This window comes from Phalacrocorax aristotelis, chromosome 3 (genome assembly GCF_949628215.1).
Source record: "Phalacrocorax aristotelis chromosome 3, bGulAri2.1, whole genome shotgun sequence".
NCBI classification, from domain to species: domain Eukaryota; kingdom Metazoa; phylum Chordata; class Aves; order Suliformes; family Phalacrocoracidae; genus Phalacrocorax; species Phalacrocorax aristotelis.
In genome coordinates, this window is record NC_134278.1 from 2,732,924 (window position 1) to 2,749,246 (window position 16,323).

At 40.3% G+C, this 16,323-nt stretch overlaps 1 protein-coding gene across 5 annotated transcripts in view; it reads right to left on the bottom strand.

The window, feature by feature from the left end:
* The window catches only part of KIF13B (kinesin family member 13B), a 127,723-nt gene that overhangs the window by 27,394 nt on the left and 84,006 nt on the right, over positions 1-16,323 (bottom strand). For all 5 annotated transcript variants that reach the window (XM_075086533.1, XM_075086530.1, XM_075086534.1 and 2 more), the window contains 12 exons: positions 15,895-16,052; positions 14,413-14,545; positions 13,262-13,408; positions 10,773-10,802; positions 8,828-8,927; positions 8,364-8,490; positions 6,693-6,748; positions 5,244-5,368; positions 3,964-4,140; positions 2,332-2,424; positions 1,236-1,388; positions 167-244 (listed from right to left, as the gene is read on the bottom strand). In XM_075086533.1, the coding sequence (XP_074942634.1) occupies positions 167-244; positions 1,236-1,388; positions 2,332-2,424; positions 3,964-4,140; positions 5,244-5,368; positions 6,693-6,748; positions 8,364-8,490; positions 8,828-8,927; positions 10,773-10,802; positions 13,262-13,408; positions 14,413-14,545; positions 15,895-16,052 (1,377 nt within the window). The remainder of the gene's footprint in view (positions 1-166; positions 245-1,235; positions 1,389-2,331; positions 2,425-3,963; positions 4,141-5,243; positions 5,369-6,692; positions 6,749-8,363; positions 8,491-8,827; positions 8,928-10,772; positions 10,803-13,261; positions 13,409-14,412; positions 14,546-15,894; positions 16,053-16,323) is intronic.

A 16,323-nucleotide genomic window follows, 5' to 3' on the forward strand; every position in this document is an offset into this window, starting at 1 on the left:
TCCACTTGGCGATTTACATGCTCACAAATAGCAGAGACAAACAGAAGGGTCAAACAGAAGGAAATTTATTGCTCTACTCCATGACTCTGGCATCACTGGGACCCGTAATGGAGAGACTGGACCTGCTGCCCTCAATACGCTCCAGTTGCTAGCATGGAATACTCACCCGATTCACATTAGGAGAGCTCAGGCTCCTGCGGCAGAGTTTTCCTTTTCCCATTAGCTGCTCTTTAACAGCAACTTCCTGCCAACCATAGAGAAGCAAAACAAAGAAAATACGCATCTTTTGCAAGAATCTAAGCTCCAATCATCCCGGGACAGTTTTGTTTGTACAAGAAAAATGTTTCTAAACAGCCTTATTGCACAGGCTCCTGTCTGTAAAGGCTACTGGAACCTAAAACTTGCACGTAGCACGGCTAGAAGTGTAGGAGCGGATGAACTCGAACATCTGCTATTCTGCTGATTGGCACACGTAGGATTTTACGGCTAGTTCTGATTTTAGGAGACGGCTGTTACAGATGCAACGACGAAGACTCCCTCTCCTCGCTGAGGTCCTATTTTAATCTTTTAAACTAATTATATATGACAAGGAACTTGCTTGCAATACTTAGAGTGCATCACACTTCACCATTAATTTATAGTGGGCAGGCACATACTCTAATTGATTTTGCATAACTTTCTTTTGTGCTTGCATAATTTATATCCAGAAGAACAATTTTCAATAAATGTTTTTCTCTCCTGTATTTTCCCTGATAAACAGATCCAGTTACAGTATTCAAGATTAACCCAATCAATGTCTTTTTTATTGACAGAACGGGTTTGGTTACTTCAAGGTAGAATATGGGCAAAATTAGAAGAATTCTACTAGCCACTTTGGAAACTATTACTAAAGCTTCAGAAAGCAAAGGCTAATGCCACACAACCACTTTTTCTGAACCATAATTAGCAACGCACGGTCTTGAAGCAACCCAAGCATCCCATGATAGCGTGATTACTATAAAGCTCCCAGTCCCATCCAACCCATTGCAGGTGGCCGAGTGAGAACATCTCTGTAATGAGAGCTACATTTGCTTCTCCGGATGTCTGCCACAGGCGCTCTGTAAGGCTGAGGTACGCGCCAAAGCGGTGGCTTCGGTTTGTTAGCTGTCGTACGCACTTATGAGAACATTTGCGCTGCTGTACACTGTTCTCAGTAAGCATATTCTCTGCTGTCTGCTACAGCCTTAAAGACAGACCTGCCGCAGGCAATCCAAGGTGAGAATGTTCTCCACAGCCAGCACGCTCCGCAAGTACTTTTCGATATAGGCTTCGGAGTCAGCTGAAGCTGCATCTTCAACGTTTGCTGCCATCCTGGCTAGTGCCTCCCGCTCTTCAGCTCCCTGAGCGTCCTAGGAAGATGAAAAGGAATAACATCCTTTTAACATAAAATAATCTCCTGCATCAGTCCTGAAGAAAACACATTTTTAAAACATGTGGGACAGATTCAACACTGCTTGCCCTTAAGCTCAGGGGCAGATGCAGATGTCTTGTTGGGGATTTCTAAATATAAGCCTCGTGACACTGAAGGAACTTGTGCCGCGCAAACTGCGTGGGTGGCTCCTACCACTGTCACAGACATCTCGAGCAACTGCTGTTCTGTTGGTTTGGGGTTTTTTTTTGAGAGTCTCACAGTGGCATATTGCCACTGATTAGCAAAAGGGCTGCATTCAGCTATTTTGTAATTAAGAAGCGCTCAAACACATTCGGGGCGTTATCTATCCTGTGAGGACAACAAAATTTCAAGTGACTTGCAAGAAAAAAAAATAGAACATTGCTTGAGAAACATTTCAGCGCAGAGTGCTAAATACAGCGGAACATAAAAGACAGAGCCAGGCACCAATCAGACTTTTGGCTCTTCATGTGTTAATGTTTTCACAAGTGCTCAGATAGAGCATCTGTTTGGAAGGAATGGATTAGCATCTAACTACGAACATGCACAGGAATCAAGAGGCTGCATAAAGACATTACTTAGAAAAAGCCACTTTGTTATTTTTTACATATTCTCATGCTCCCTACATCAGGCACTTCACCTACCCATCTTTACTCCCCCTGGTACCCTCTCTTTACAATGTTCCTTCAAGGACCTGAGCAAATAGATGCTCGCTCAACAAAATACATAGTGACGCTGATAAGGTTGCTGCTAAGTCACAGCATGTGAAGGAATATGCTTAATCTTTTATAAGAGCCATAGTTTATGCTCACAGCAGCAAGAGCTAGCAGGCTCAAAATAAGGGAAAAATCAGAAAGTTAGAGGCTCTTTGCCCATTTCAGATACTCTGATTTCTTATTTACCTCCGGAATATTTGAGACTATCTCAAAAGTGACACCACAGCCAGGAATGGAACTTCGGTGAGACATTCGTCGGAGGAAACTCTGTGCAAAACCCTGTGGGGAGGCAAAAAAAAGAAGAAAGAAGAAGAAAAAAAGAAAATATCTCTTGCTTTAAGGAAAACATGATTTAACATATTTCAACTGAAGTAAATCTAGTTTACAAAGAAAGAAGTCACTTGCTTGCCTGTATTTTACATACAGAGAAAGGATTACCTTCCTTCTTCGCAAGGTGACCGCTTACCCAGCACACAAAGCATCTGCTAGTTCTAGAGGTGGGGTTTGTTTTTTTTGGTAGAGCCCTAGGTGACTCGCCTTGAATATAGACGAGTACAGGCATTAAATTCTTGACCAAAGAGATCGTTATGAAGAATGACTTAAGGGGGCATGGTCATTGTTTATGCTGACTTGGCGCCTTGCAGGGTTAAGAACTGGACTGTTGAATTAATGCAGAGATGAGTCATTCGAAGATGCTGCTGAGACGAACACCAGGGAAAGGTTATTGACAAGGAGTTTTAGAAACCTAGCAAGAAAGCCAAAGATTCCATGTCGAATGAAAGTAAAAAACGTCATTGGCTAAATCTGTAGAAAACCGAATTGATGAAGACTGAACGCAATTGTAATTACTGGCAGGCTCAGTTTAGCTATTGAATACACTCCTCCATTCTATGACAAAAACATCACTGTTCTCTTTCTGAGAAAAAGCTTTTGCCTGATCGAAGCACCAAGAACTCTAGTTCTTCTGTTCCTAGCTCTAAAAGCAGTTTAGATCTGCCTACAGGGTTTCTGGGTGTGACCACACCTCTTCTGCTCTTGCTTCAGATTTCAACTACAGATGTGCAAACAGAATAACAATTCGGGCGTTCTGCTTTGTCATGATCACTGCTAGTGGAAGCTGGATTCTGAGACAACGCTGAACAAAACTCTTCCTCACCATCTTTCTCAAGGATTGAATATTTTTCAGGACATGATGCTGCAAATGGAACGGCAACCTTCTGCTTTCCATTTATCAAGCGTTCTACTCTCACCTACATGTTATTGTAAGAGCACAAGCCAATTGGAAAACATAAAAGACCAAGAGCAATTAAATTGACAAATTACACAACGGGACCTCTGCTCCAACTATCCCTAGTTTATCTCTGAATATCTGGATGCATAAACAGAAATGGTTAGCAGCAACATGTGAACATACTATAGGAGTAGAGAAACACACAGGTTTCTTCCGATGCACAGTTTTTGCAGAACATGAGCTCCAGACTCAGAATTTAACTCCTTCTACTTGTTCCAGTGACTGGGGATAAAGCACTCAGTAGTTAATACAAATAAGACTGAATCTCTCATACTTAGATGCCATTGAGCCTTTAAAAAAAGCTGCATCATCATCCACAGTATGAAAGATACTACGAAAATTACTTGGCAACCTAAAGTCTCGATGCGTGCCATTGATACGGTGCTTCCATTCAGGGGGAGATGAAAGTAGATACAAGAAAACAAGAGTCACGGCAGCAGCATATTGCACAAGTCACAGCCTTCCCTTCCTCAGGCAGTGATAAACATGGGGCAGAGTGAAAGTGTGAAGGATTATAGAAGAAATACCTGTCTGCCGTACACGTTAACGCAAATGCGCTTGCGTAACACTAACTGCATTTCCGCAGGATGGCTGAGCTGGACGGTGGCTCTCACAATAAGGTAAACTCTTTCATCTGCTGCTGTTCCTTTACTAAGCTGGATGCAGTCGTGGACTGTGGAATCCCATGAGGCTTCTGCTTTCACCTGCAAAGGAAAAAAATGTATCCTCTAATAAGCATAATTAGGTGTATAATTAACTGTAATTAATTAAGCATAATTAGCAAAAATACATAATACATAAATTTTGAGAGTCAGCTTCCCCATTTCACTCCCTATGAAGAAAAATCCCTGCACTTTAGAAGAGGCCATTTAAAAATCAAGATTAGTTTGCCAAATGAAGACGTTGGGATTAAAAACACCAACTTGCTCAAACTCTGGAACATTTCCTCTTGAAAAAAAAAGATCTTTGAATACCCAGGATCATTGCAAATAAATCATAAAATATGCAGAACTACAGGACCATTTGGCCTAATTTATTAAGATAAACCAGAGAGCAACAGAGATTGCAGTGAAAATCTTCCATCACACCACATGAACTCTCCTGTCTGTATTTGAGAAATAACTTTGCTGAACCATTTCTAGCAATACAGCAAAAGCTGGAATTTCTCTTCTTGAATGTTAAAATGTAAGTATTGCTGAAGATTTAAATGGTTTGTCTTAAAGCCATAAGAAAAATGGCCTGGCAGCCATCCTTCCAGCCTTTAAAAACAAAGCAGAACAAAGAAACTCTACCAAAACCATCAGGAAAAAAGCTCCTCTAAAAATATAAAAAGAAAAGTTTCAGAGTAAGGAGCAAAAGTTTAAGGTAAAAAAAAAAACAAACCAAACAATCTGAGATTCTAAACCTAACAGCAAAAATTATAAACCAACAATTGGAGAGTTGTAAAACTATGAGCTATGTGACAAAATGGAGTATGATGAATGTAACAATGCAGAGGTAAATATATGTTAAGTGTAGCAACGGTTAAGATTGTTTGGTTTTTCAGCTGGGAGCTTCTGTACTCTGATTTGCCTGAGCTTTTGTAATGCTTGATTTGGATGAAGCAAGGTCCTTGAGTTTTATTATTTTTCAAATCACAGTTATACTCCTAGCAAATATTCCTTGAAAACACAAAGTCAGTCGTACAAGAAACAAGTGTTGTACCCTTTGTATGCCCTCTTTGATGCATTATTTTCACATCTGACTATATGAAGAGAACAATTAAAAGACTCGTAAACTAAATATACTGGTCTGCATCTCTGCTCACCTCGCTATCGTGATGCTTCACAATCTGCAGTTCAAAGAATTCCTCCTCCTCTTCTGCAACAAGAGTAGCATCCCACCCACCCGCTTCTGGGTCATCCAGGTTATCTTGGGAACTGAAGTCATCAGCTAGAAACAAAAGTGAATGCAGAAGGTGGGGAGACACAAAGCAATTATCCTTTTTAAAAACATCCATCCGGCAAGTCATGAATTTGCATTTTCATCCCTAGTTCCCAGCTTGGCTACTTAAACTCCACCTACGTAAGAAAAGCTCTTCACACTGTTCCACTTCAAAAAGAATCCCAATTCTATACGGAAAGAGCGCACAAAGATTTGGGGACACAGACTCAAGCCTGCCTTATAAAGCCCTCTATTGTGCAGGAATCTCCCCCAGCTGTAAACAGCCTCTCCTTGCCCACAGGAGTATGTTCAGCACTGCTGGTCAACCGTACTAAGTCCATTCCTCATTTGGCATTAATTAGGTGTTCTGGGGTTTGCTTTTTTATTTAAATAAGAATAAGCTGCTGGTTGAACAAGTAAAAGTACAGTACCTTTAGATCGTGATTAAACAAATCCTTCATCTGGTTTGTGAGAAGCAGTTTAACCTGTTCTGGCTCCAGTCCCTCACCAGGAATGAATAATTAACTAGCTCCTCTTTGAACCCATTTGATACATCAATGTGCTTTTCGAGGTGAAGAAACCATAGATGTAAACAGCACTGCAGCACAGACCTCACAACAGGCGGCATGCCACCTCCCCACTCTCACCTGATGCTTCTAATCCAAGTGGTACCCCTCTTTTAAACATCCTAACAAGGATTTGTTCAACTGATTAGGCACTGTTGGCTCCCTGGACTACTTGGGGTTGCCAGTTTCTTGGCTACAATTTCCCATCTTTGGTAGAAGCATCTGCCAACTACGCTGTTCAAACTGATTCTTGTATTTGGATGTACTGAAACACACATTGTTTAAAGAAACATATACAATCACACTCTAAAACTAACTTGGGCTTATCATGCCATGATTTTTTGATACGCAGACATTATTACCGGTGACGTAACATTTTCTTCTACGACACCAGTAAAGAAATTATAGGATACAGCATCAGTGCTATAGCCTTGTGAGACCCTGGAAAGAACATTCCCAACAGTAATTTCTTCTTTACTCTGGCTTTTGCTGTTCACTCCCTTAGACGTACTCATGTTACTATTTCTATTTTACTTATTAAATATCTGCAAAATATTGGGATTATTAAAACCTACGGTTCCTTTCATATATAACTCTGTATTTTGAAACATTGAATAAAACGTTTCAGTGAAAAATGTGCACTCTGAAATTAATCTACCTGCCATTTCAGGCAATTTCTTCACTTTACTAGCTTGATTAAATTCTCTAACATCATTGGATGTACAAAGTTTCTTTCCAAGTACTCTGCCATTTTAAGAACGACTTACCATTCAAGTCAAGGAAAATAACAGGAATGTGAGTTTCCATACCAGGCACGGGAGTCCTAAAACATAAGACAGAGACAACGGTGACATTTAAACTAAAAGCAGATTTACGCAGCACACGTCCCTTACGATACAAGCCCACAGCATATTACGCTCAGTACAGCTGCAATTCTAAGCCAGACCACGGGTAACCTTAGCAAACAGCTTTATTTTAATTTACCGTTGCAGATTCCAAGAGACTCGACTAAACTGGTAGTTCTTTTATAGCAGCTCTCTTTGAATTATTATATTCTTTGACCTTTGCTTTCAGAAATGTTTTCTCCCTCTAAAACGCTAATAGCAAAATAAAGTTTATTTACTGGCGCACACATTTATTAAATGCAAAGGCCCCTGCATTAGTGATGGCAGTGAAGACAGCAGAGTGAGAATCAGTTTAAAAACTAGATTTTTCTAACATTAACGCTGCCACACTACACGGTTATTACTCTTTCTCGCAAAACACACATATTTAAGAGTCAAAGCTCTCATTTAAGGAATCTTTCATATCATGGAAGAATGGCTAACATAGGTGGTGTTTTGTTTGTTTTTAAAATGAAATATTCTGCGGCCTAGCCCTTTTAAGCTACACAACATTAATAAGGTACTAAAAACATAATATGCAGCTTGACAGACTCCTTATTGAAATCTTAGCTGTAAATAAGCGCTGTAGCCACCTCATGAAAAACTTGGACCTGCTAAACTTTACGGTGAACATGTACTATAGAAGGTGCTTGAATCATGCTGAACATTTCTTCTGGTACAAATGTGTTCAAAACAGATTCTTCCTCAAGTAGGTTTCCTGCAGATCCACCATTTTCAAACCTAGTCAAACACTTTGATGTGAAAGTTGATGGGCTTCCAACGAGCATTTGCCATTTCTATGTTTCAGAAGCATTACCTTTAACAAACTTCACAGAGTCACGGAACGGTTTGGGTTGGAAGGGACCTGAAAGACCATCTAGTTCCAACCCCCTGCCCTGGGCAGGGACACCTTCCACTAGACCAGGTTCCTTCAAAACTCCGTGACACCCTATTTAATCAATAAATATTGTTAGAGGTTTGCTCAAAAAAATATTTCTGGAAGTCAAAAGCAACTGACGACAAGAGGTTTGTAGCGAAACAGCCTCGCTTCCTGCTCTGCAGTTGTTACTCAGCTGCTAGGGTACGGCAATCTCAGTCTAGCGTAGTTTACTGTTTTTAATGTTTAGAAAATTACAGGGAACACTTGCTGACTAAACAGACTTTGCGCTCAAACCAGGAACGCAACGAAGTGCTCCTGTAGATGCAGTTTTATTATGACGGAGCAGCCTTTTAAGTGAATGAACTAGGTAATTAACATATTAGCTAATTTTTTAAAATGGTAAGTGCAGTGGTAATAAATATTGATTCCGTTTCTTCAGAAGGTCATAATTACACTCTGATCAATAACAGTATCGTTTACTAAATAGCATTTCTGGATTTCAGATACACAGTCTAATAAAATAATTTAAGCAAGAGGCCTAATTTTAACAACTTTGCTCATCCAGTATACAGAGGCCAGATTATGGAAAGCAGAAAATGGCAACAATCCAAGCCAGGAACAGGCCGTGCATCATGTCAACGTTCATTCTTGCATATGGCAATGTATGTTCATACCACTCCGCCGGAGCTCCAGGGATGCCGCTGCCAGCAGAAGGAACCATTACAGCATTCCTTTCTTCAGTGAGCGTTAGCCTCATCTCTAAAAGCTGTGCCTCCCGATCTGCATCATCTTCTGTTTTATCTGGAGGAGTAGGATGACAGTCAGGGTGATAGAGAGCATTTCTTACTCACTGCCTTTATCATGTGTTAATGATCTTATACCATCATAACAGAATAAAATCCACTCTGCTCAGAAATGCAGCACACACAGAAGAAACACACAACATCCAAGAACAATGAACAATTTTATATAGGCTTCTCTAACTTCAGTTTCATCAAAAGCAAATTACTGGTGAGTGCAGAGATTCAACCTTCCATTAACTTCTTTTCTAAATTTTACAATATATTAAGACAAAAAGCGCGTGCACCTGTCTCCCTCAGCCTATCGCTATTGTTACCTTTAATAGCATTTCGCTTACCAGGCTTCTCAACGAGTTTTTGCAGCTGCTGATCAAGATACTCCTGACGCTTTGTTAAGGCACAGAGCCATTTCCGACGGAGCCTCTCCAAATCCCTATCCTGTGAAGGGAAAAGTAGTCATGTTAAATATTGACCCAGAAAAGCCATTGTTTCCTATTTGCGGCTTACACATTTCCTCAACCCTTCTGCTCATCCTGTACCCCAGAAGCAGATAAGAAAGACAGAGTAGACCCCCAAGAAGTCACTTAGCTCTGCTCTATCTTCTTTCACACAGGACAACTTAAACAGAAACACAGAATAGCTGAGGTTGGAACCGACCTCTGGAGATTGTCTAGTCCAACCCCGCTCTGTGCCCAAAGCAGAGTCAACCACAGCCCTGAGCGAGCTGCTATGTCCAGCTCTGAATATCTCCAGGGATGGAAACCCCACACCGTCTCCAGGCAACCTGTTCCAGTGTTTGACCACCACCAGGGTAAGAAAAAAAGAAGTTTTGTACGTGAAGTGGAGACTCACTGCCTCTCGCCCTCTTGATGCATGCCACTGAGAAGGGCCTGGCTCCGTCTTCTTTACTCCTTCCCATTCATATACATTGACAAGATCCCGCCTGAGCCTCTTCCTCTCCGCAACACTAAACCCCAGTTGTCTTTGCCTTTCTTCACAGGTCCAAACCCTTAACTTTCCACACCTTATTTGAAGTATTTTGCTTGCAAGCCCAAGGCATCTCTTTCTCTAGCTGTTATTCTGTACTACCCAGTTGGACAAACCTCACTTTACACATCATCTTTGCCCCCAAACTAGTCTAAAACTCACTAACTGCTACCTTGTAGCAACGCTGGAAACCCCAGTCCTTACCCATGACTCATCTGTTTAACAGCCTCGTATTAGGAATCCATCCCTGCCTCACATGCCACTCTCCATAGTTATGGCATTTGCAACTGAAACTTTAAAAATCTTCTCTTAAGTGCTCATGTCCTTCAAAAAAACCACCGCAGTATCCTTAAGAACATTCAGTTCATTTGTCTCTGGTGTAGAAATGTTCAGAAATGATGAATGATACTCTACATGCAGCATGTTGGGTGCCACAAAGATGAGCTATCAGCTCTGGGATGCCTTCAGGCAAGCCTCTTCTATGGCAACGGCAGTTCAGACTCATTCCACTTCAAACTCGAACAAATCCTTTGTCAAGAAAAATGGGTGGATGCAAGACTATAAACTCCAGTTGTATCACTCACCCATAGACCCCTACAAGCATGCCAGAGTCTGTCAGAGAGCATTAAATCTAAATCACGGGTTGCTCGCATTATACAAAGTCGAGATCAATAATGACGATGATGTGCTTTTGTTAAAGTTATGCAGAAGATGAAAAATATATCGCGGATATTGTAGCTCATCAGTTCCCCTTTACGGCTCACATTACCATGACATTACATACATTAAAAAAAAAAAAAATAGCATGCTGATTTCAGTAGCTTTATCACCGCTGCCTTGGGGCTCCAGGAGCAGAATTCCCCTTGCTTGTCGAGGGGTTGGTCACTATGCAGTATGCTCCAGCTCTCATACCCATTAGCATATTCATAGTATGAAGCAGCATGAAGTATTTTGACTGCATCTTCAACACCACCATACCTAGTTTTGCTCTTAATGAGGACAATCTCAATCTAGCCATCATTTGTCAAGAAGGAAGACTCCTTGCCCTAAAACACCAAAGATCTTGTTTTGAAAATACATATTAAGGCATCTTGTTCTTTCCCTTCCACCTCTCTAATCCACCATACGGCACTGTAGCATAACAATCTATGCAATTCTTAAGCTTTTAGTCTCTTCAGAAGACAGGCTGTGTATACATCCAACCAAGACAGCAAAGATAACGTGCTGATTCTCCTCTAATAGGTTTTAATCTGAAAATGTCTGAGTTTGTAGAAAGAGAGAATTCAAAATTTTTACCTGATAACTGTCCATTTCATCCTCTTCTTCCTAGGCCAAAACATGCAAAACCACATCATTAAATTTTTTTGATAGCAGGAAACACACTGAATGCGAAAGGTGTAACTATTCTAAGCAATATTAGCAGTCCTACATGAAAGGCTGAGCTTAACAATAGCATGATCACCGAATTAAAACAGACATCCCAAAGATTTGCTGCTGTCAGCTCATCTAAACTCCAACTAGAACAATCCAACAATTATAACGGAAAAACTTCACAGAAATATAGCTCTTAGAATTCTTCATAATTGGAAGCAAATGGAATACTTAAGTTATGCTAAGAAAGAAATAGGAGTTACAGTGAAACAACTTGAAACATGTCGATCCTGGACAGCAAAGAAAAATGTGTTGTTTTACCTGTAAGAGTTAAGTACGAAAGTTCCAGGAAGCACTGAAAAAAATCAAAGTCTGGCGTAAAGGATTCGAGGTAAGCTTGCTGTGGCGTTTAGAGGAGAAAAAGCATAAACATCTAAGCCAATTGTTAGGGAATGAGAATAACACTCTCTGCCACACCAGGAATTGCAACACAGACCTCTGACATTTTGATTTCCATTATTTTCTGAAGGGAGACACCGCCTCAACATTCATCACAAGCAGAACAACTTGCAATGAGCATAATGCCACTCCTGCACAGTGAATGGAAAAGCAATGAGGATTCCAATCTTTACTGAGTTATTACTTATCTATTTAAGTAATAACAAGCCACTGGAGTCTACTTTTGTTTCTTAGTAATGAAGGCAAAAAACTTGGCTAAGCTGAAATTAAAAAGCCATATAGGAGAGGCATCTTCTTAGTTCAACATCTTTAGAAGATCCTTCATGTTCCACAGACAGCAATTTACTTGAGATAGACACATGCTAATAAGGGGACTAAAAATCCAGGTGTTCAAATCACCTATTGTAAGCCACAGGACTACTAAAACATGGTTTTCAACAGCCCTTTCCCACACGGGTTATCAGTGTCAGACAAATCACTGGTCTCTCTCTCAAGCAGAGCTTAAATCTTTCTCCTTGAAAGAACATACTATTTTGTGGATTTCCAGCTCTGTCAGTTATGGTTGAAACTGGTCAACAGATGAGAAATTCCCTGGGGAAGAAACAGGGTGAGACAAACAGAATGCTCACGCGGGACTTGTCCCCTTATGAAACAGGCTGAAAGGGACGTGTATGTGTGGGTGTGTAATGGCTTTCAAGTAAAATTGGCAAGAATCAATCATTCTGTCTCAAAAGAGAAGACTTAAGAAACTCGCTTTGTTCACAAACAGTAGAGAAACGACAGTTTACTTGCTTTATAGGACGTGGGTATCGGGGACTGCTGTGATGGAAAGGCAGCAAAGAGAGCCTGCAGGGAGAGTCCCTACAGAAGCATAATGGGGAATAAAAGCAATAATCTGCCTAGGACACTGCTGAAAAGTGAGATTTCTGCAAAGGCAGAAATAATTTCCCTTTTTGTGCGCCTGACACAGACGGGGCAAAGGATTGCTGAGGTTAGGAGATGACAAAAACCCAACTGCTTCAGACATTAAAGGGAAAAACAATACTGATCAAGCAAAAAAAAGGGAGCAGATAATGCATTGAATCATAGTCTGTCAACAGGGTAAACATCATGGAAAGCTGGGAGATGTCCCAAAAACTACTTGACATTTAGTTGGCCTTGTCTCAAGAGGGGCAGCTAATAAAGCAAGACCGGAGTCTTTTTGGCTTGCTAACTCAGAGGAGCGACTGAATTTTGATTTATCTGTTGGGGAGAAAAAGTCAAACTGTACTAGAACCTTCAGAAGCATTGCAAGAAGACAATCCCTAAGAACAGATCGACACGCTTGCGGTTTAAGACAAGATGCTGAGGTTCTCAAACAACTGGCCAACATATACTGTGGGCCAACAACTGGCTCTCATAATTCTAACATTTGTAATTCAACACTATTTGAATATATGTTCCAATGCTTTATTTTTATTTGAATACTTGCTTAAAATTGCTGCCATATCTAATATTTCGAAGGAAATCTACCGGACAAACTCCTAATGGATTTTAGAAAATTTAGCATTTTATTTTTTCTTTGAATGGTGTGTTTAGTCTGTGCTGCTTTTAAGGATAGGAAAAAAAATTCCCAAACCACAAGAGACACAGAAGTCTCTTAAAAATATTATTTTTGCCATGGAAAATGATTTTTGATTTAGGGGAAGATCTTCCACAACACTTTCTGAAAGAGCAGAGGTTCAGATTTGAACTATCCTCAATAATCCGTCCACTGTCGGACGGACAGACGTCCACAGTCGAAGCAATTCTGACAATTCTCCTTGACATTGCTCTCTACATTTTAAGAAGCAGGTTCAAAAAATATCCCCCCAAACCAAACTAAAACTTGAAACAAATGGAGTTTCCTCCAACTGCATCAAACTTAGGACATCGCTTTATGCTATTATGTGTCTTGGAAATATTCAGATCCTTACCTGATAATTGTCAGGTACTTTTTGTGACTTGACATGTTTTATTTGAACACAGCCAATTCCAACAGATAATATTGATTCCTCAATCAACGGCAAGGTCCCAGATTCCTGGACAGATCTCACTTCAACCTGAATCCGTCGAGATTGCCCCTGACCAAAAGAACAATTTGAAATATTTGGAAAAAAAGAATATAAAAATGCTGAAAGCTTAATGACAGAGAGACCTCTACTGGCAGTCATTTGCAACACCGTTGTATTTTCACTTCATGAAGAACAAAGTGGTGAGTACTGGAATCTCAATGACCCGGTGTTGAAGAGATACACCTTCTGTTGCAAGGATTTATGTTTACAGGATTTATGTATTTACAGGAAAAAAAAATAGTACAGCATTCAGCAACTCCTCAGTTTACTTTTCTGGAGGGTTTTCAAAACATACACTTATAGGATTTTATTTTTAATACTTCTGAAGGCGGAAAATAGGATCTTTTCCCCACCTTCAAGAGAGGAAAGAAAACAGCCTAATTTGGTAAGCTATGGGAATTTCAGTGAACTTCTCCTCACTCTGGTCTCCTTGACTGAAAATTCTTTCCCATTGATGCTATCAATGCAGTGAAGTCGCTGTTCTTTAGTAAAATGTGTGTGTGGGGTAAATAATTTAAAAAAAAAAAAAATCAAAGGCACTGAGGAGTTCAGAGGTGCAGCCTGTATCTAACTACCTAATTCCTAGTGTTCTCCGGGCAATAGCTTATCACTTAAAAAATGTTAACTACTCAGTTAATCATTAACAATTTAATGCGCATAGAATTCAAAGAACAAAGGAGTGGTTGGCGGAAAGGATCAAATAAAGGGGAACTCTGGACCTCTTTAAAAAATAATTAAGTTCAGTCCAGACTTTCTACCAGGTGCTATCACAGAACAGGGAACAGAACACAGCAAAAAGATTACAGGTAAACCTTTGATCGCCTTTACATCTGTGTTCATGCACACTGGCAGTTTCACAAAACACAGACAGGCTCCACTTGCTTCCACAATATCCTATTCTGTGTCTAAGCTTGACGGTTCCTCGGATGCCACTCCTTTACCACATGAAACAGAAGCTGCTTAGCTTTCCGCCGGCGTTTTTCACAGCTGAAATCCTGTACACGCCACCTTACCTGTCTGAGCTGGAAGATGCCTCCCGTGCATACATCCTTGGCAGGAGTCACCTCAACCGGAAAGTATTCCCCATTCTCATTCAGCTCTAGAATTTGAACCCAGAGTTCTACTTTTCGGGTTACTTCACTCCACCTGCAAAACATGTCAAATGCCCGTTGGTTTTCTGTTTTGTTCTTCCAAAAGAAAGAAAACATTACAGAAAAGAAAGAAAGAAAGCATTAGCTCAGACTGCAGATTGGAGAAGCACCGGAACACTTCAATAGATGCATCTCTGACTATATAGGGTAACTAGTGGTGCAGGGCTTATAAATTTTACTACAACTAGTTTAGTCAAACATCAGAAATAAGCCTTTTCTTTATTCCAATACAAAAAAACAATTCCACTAGGTTCTAACATTTAAGCTCTGGTCTCAGCTACTGCCACATAAACCCAGTGTTGTCAGTGCAATCAGATTCATACAGAAGAGAGCGGAATGAAATAAACAGCATTGTCTCACAAGCTTTCGAAATTCAGGGCACTTTCCTGAACTTCATCATACTACTGCCTTCTCTCCAATTCTTCTAAGAGCTTGCATAGGAAACGGCCGCTTTCGCAGTGCATCAGAATTACAAAGGAAGGAAGTACTTACTACTCAGCTACCAAACGTAACTCATTATTTTATAACATCCTTTTTCCATCTCCTCTCTGCCGTATTTTCCTGACTTTTATTTTAAAACTTCCCTATATATAGATTAATATTCAACACGCTCAACACAAGTTGGAGTTGCTCAACACAAGTAGGAGTACTTAGCTGGAAGTAAAAAAGAGAAGTAACTGCCAATAAATTAAGGTGCAGACCTGCTTTCTAACTGGAGAGGCAAAACAACTTACGTTTAAGAAAATTCTAATAAGCTTACTTTGGGGACAACAAACGGCTGCCAGCAAAAAAGCAAGCCCCTTCAGTCTAAATTACCATGCTGTTGCATATTTACTCCAACGGAAGTAATTAGCAATATAACTCTTCCAACAGAAGCATTACAGTGATGACATTTCATGGCCAAGAATGAACTGGAGTTGAATAAATATATCAGTTCAATCAGAACAACCATCTTACTGCTTCAGCCTTGATAGCTCTTTCTGGTGCCGACTAACATAACAATATAAAAGGAAAAGAATCAGCTTGCTCTTTCATAGAACACTACTTATGTATTTGAGTTTGCCTAAATAAAAGGGACTTCAAAGTCTTTCAGGTTTTACCACTTTTAATTTGAAACAGAAATGGGCACTTGTCCTCTTTCACTCTTTTAAAGCCTACTGACACATCATATGGTGTTTTCCCAATCAACAGAGTCTATTTATAATAGTCTAATAGATACAGTCTCAAACACGTGTTGTCTTGAGTTCAAAATTGGACTACTTATCCCAAACCTGCTTCAAAATTAGGCACCTCAGACAGTGATTTTCCAGAATTCTAAACCAAGGGTCTATTTTCCATATTTACCTATCACGAAGGCTGCGTGTTTTGGCTTGAATTATTCCCAAATCCCACAGGGCTGGATTTTTGCGGTCCCCACTCTGCTTGTGCCCATACACCTCAATCGCCAAAGCACCGTCATAAAGATGTTCCATGAAGTCTTCGGAAATGTTTACAGAAACTTCCTGTATGTAAGCAACAAATCGGGTGATGACTGTGACTGCGCAACGACGTATGCTTAGAGATTTACTGTCCTGACCTTCGTATGAGCACGTAGTAAAGTCACCCTGGCCCCCCAGATACATTATAGAGCAAAGGAGGAACCACCACCTCAGTGTGTAAAATCAGTTGGCAAGGAAAAGATACATTATTTGCTGAAGATTAAAGCCTATAAAGAGCTGAAAAACGACGGCACGCTGTTCCAAGTCCTGATCCAATGCTTAAAAAAAAAAACAA